The sequence below is a fragment of the Chinchilla lanigera genome, unplaced genomic scaffold (genome assembly GCF_000276665.1).
Source record: "Chinchilla lanigera isolate Chin_1 unplaced genomic scaffold, ChiLan1.0 scaffold00050, whole genome shotgun sequence".
Classification (NCBI taxonomy): Eukaryota; Metazoa; Chordata; class Mammalia; order Rodentia; family Chinchillidae; genus Chinchilla; species Chinchilla lanigera.
Window position 1 is genome coordinate 13481522 of NW_004955451.1, and position 1129 is coordinate 13482650.

General features: G+C 37.7%; 1 protein-coding gene across 1 annotated transcript in view; it reads right to left on the reverse strand.

Moving 5' to 3' along the window:
* The window catches only part of Npepps (aminopeptidase puromycin sensitive), a gene marked incomplete at its 5' end in the record, with an annotated part of 70020 nt that extends 69665 nt beyond the window's left edge, over positions 1 to 355 (reverse strand). The window contains 1 exon segment of the mRNA XM_005394269.2: positions 271 to 355. Coding sequence (XP_005394326.2) covers positions 271 to 355 — 85 coding nt within the window.
* Positions 356 to 1129: the final 774 nt, after the last annotated feature.

Below are 1129 nucleotides of genomic sequence, written 5' to 3' on the forward strand. Positions count from 1 at the left end.
ATATATAAAGAATTTTCCAGTTTTTTATTTTTTAATTTTTTTTAACTTTTTGGTATTTTTGAGGTACAGTCTCACTATGTAGCCCAGGCTGGCTTCAAATTTATGGTGATCTTCCTGACTCAGCCTCCTAAATGCTGGGATTACAAGCATTCACCACTGTATCCAGCCTAAGTTTTGTTGTTAAATCACATTAATGTCTTAATCTGAAATATATATATTACACACACATAAATACACACACAACAAATAAAACTAGAAAATAGCTTATACCTTCATCTCCTTCTGGTGCATATGAAGCTGTAATAATGTCAATATCAGCACAATTCATCACAATCTGATTGGTCGCCTGCCTCACCTAAAGGAAAAAAAAAAGAACAGCAGTCAGAAATAACCTAGACTGGGGGCTGGGGATTTAGCCCAGTGGCACAGCACCTGCCTGGCAAGTGCAAGGTTGTGAGTTCGATTGCCGGTACGTGGGGGAGGGGGATAGCCTAGATTATCAAGATATTCAAGTATAAACTCCATATGATCAATATGATCATTATTTATATCTAAATTGTACCAATAAACTTAATATAAAAAATAAAAAATAAATAGCCTAAATTAATAATATGTATACTATCTTGGACAGAAGGCACAGGCACTTTTTTAAAACACAAACTTCAAACCGGGTGTGGTGGTACACACCTGTAATCCCAGCACTCGGGAGCCTAAGGCAGGAAAATTGCTGCAAGTTTAAGGCCAGCCTGGACTACATAGTGAGTTCAAGTCCAGCCTAAACTACATAGGGAGACCCTATCTAAATAAATAAATAAATAAATAATCTTAAAGCTATACCTAAGAGTAATCATTTAATAACAAATACATAGCTAAATTAAAATTACTTCACCTAGCCAGGTCTGTAATGTCAGCACTCAGGAGACTGAGGCAGGAGGATTGCAGCAAATTTGAGGCCAGCCTAGGCTACAAAGTAAGCTCAAGGCTAACCTGAAATGCATAAGATTCCACTTCAAAAAAATAAATATAATTACTTCATCTAAATTACAGATAAACCAGGCCTGGTGGCGCACGCCTATAATCCCAGCACTTGGGAGACCCAGACAGGAGGCTGAGGCAGGAGGATCTTTGC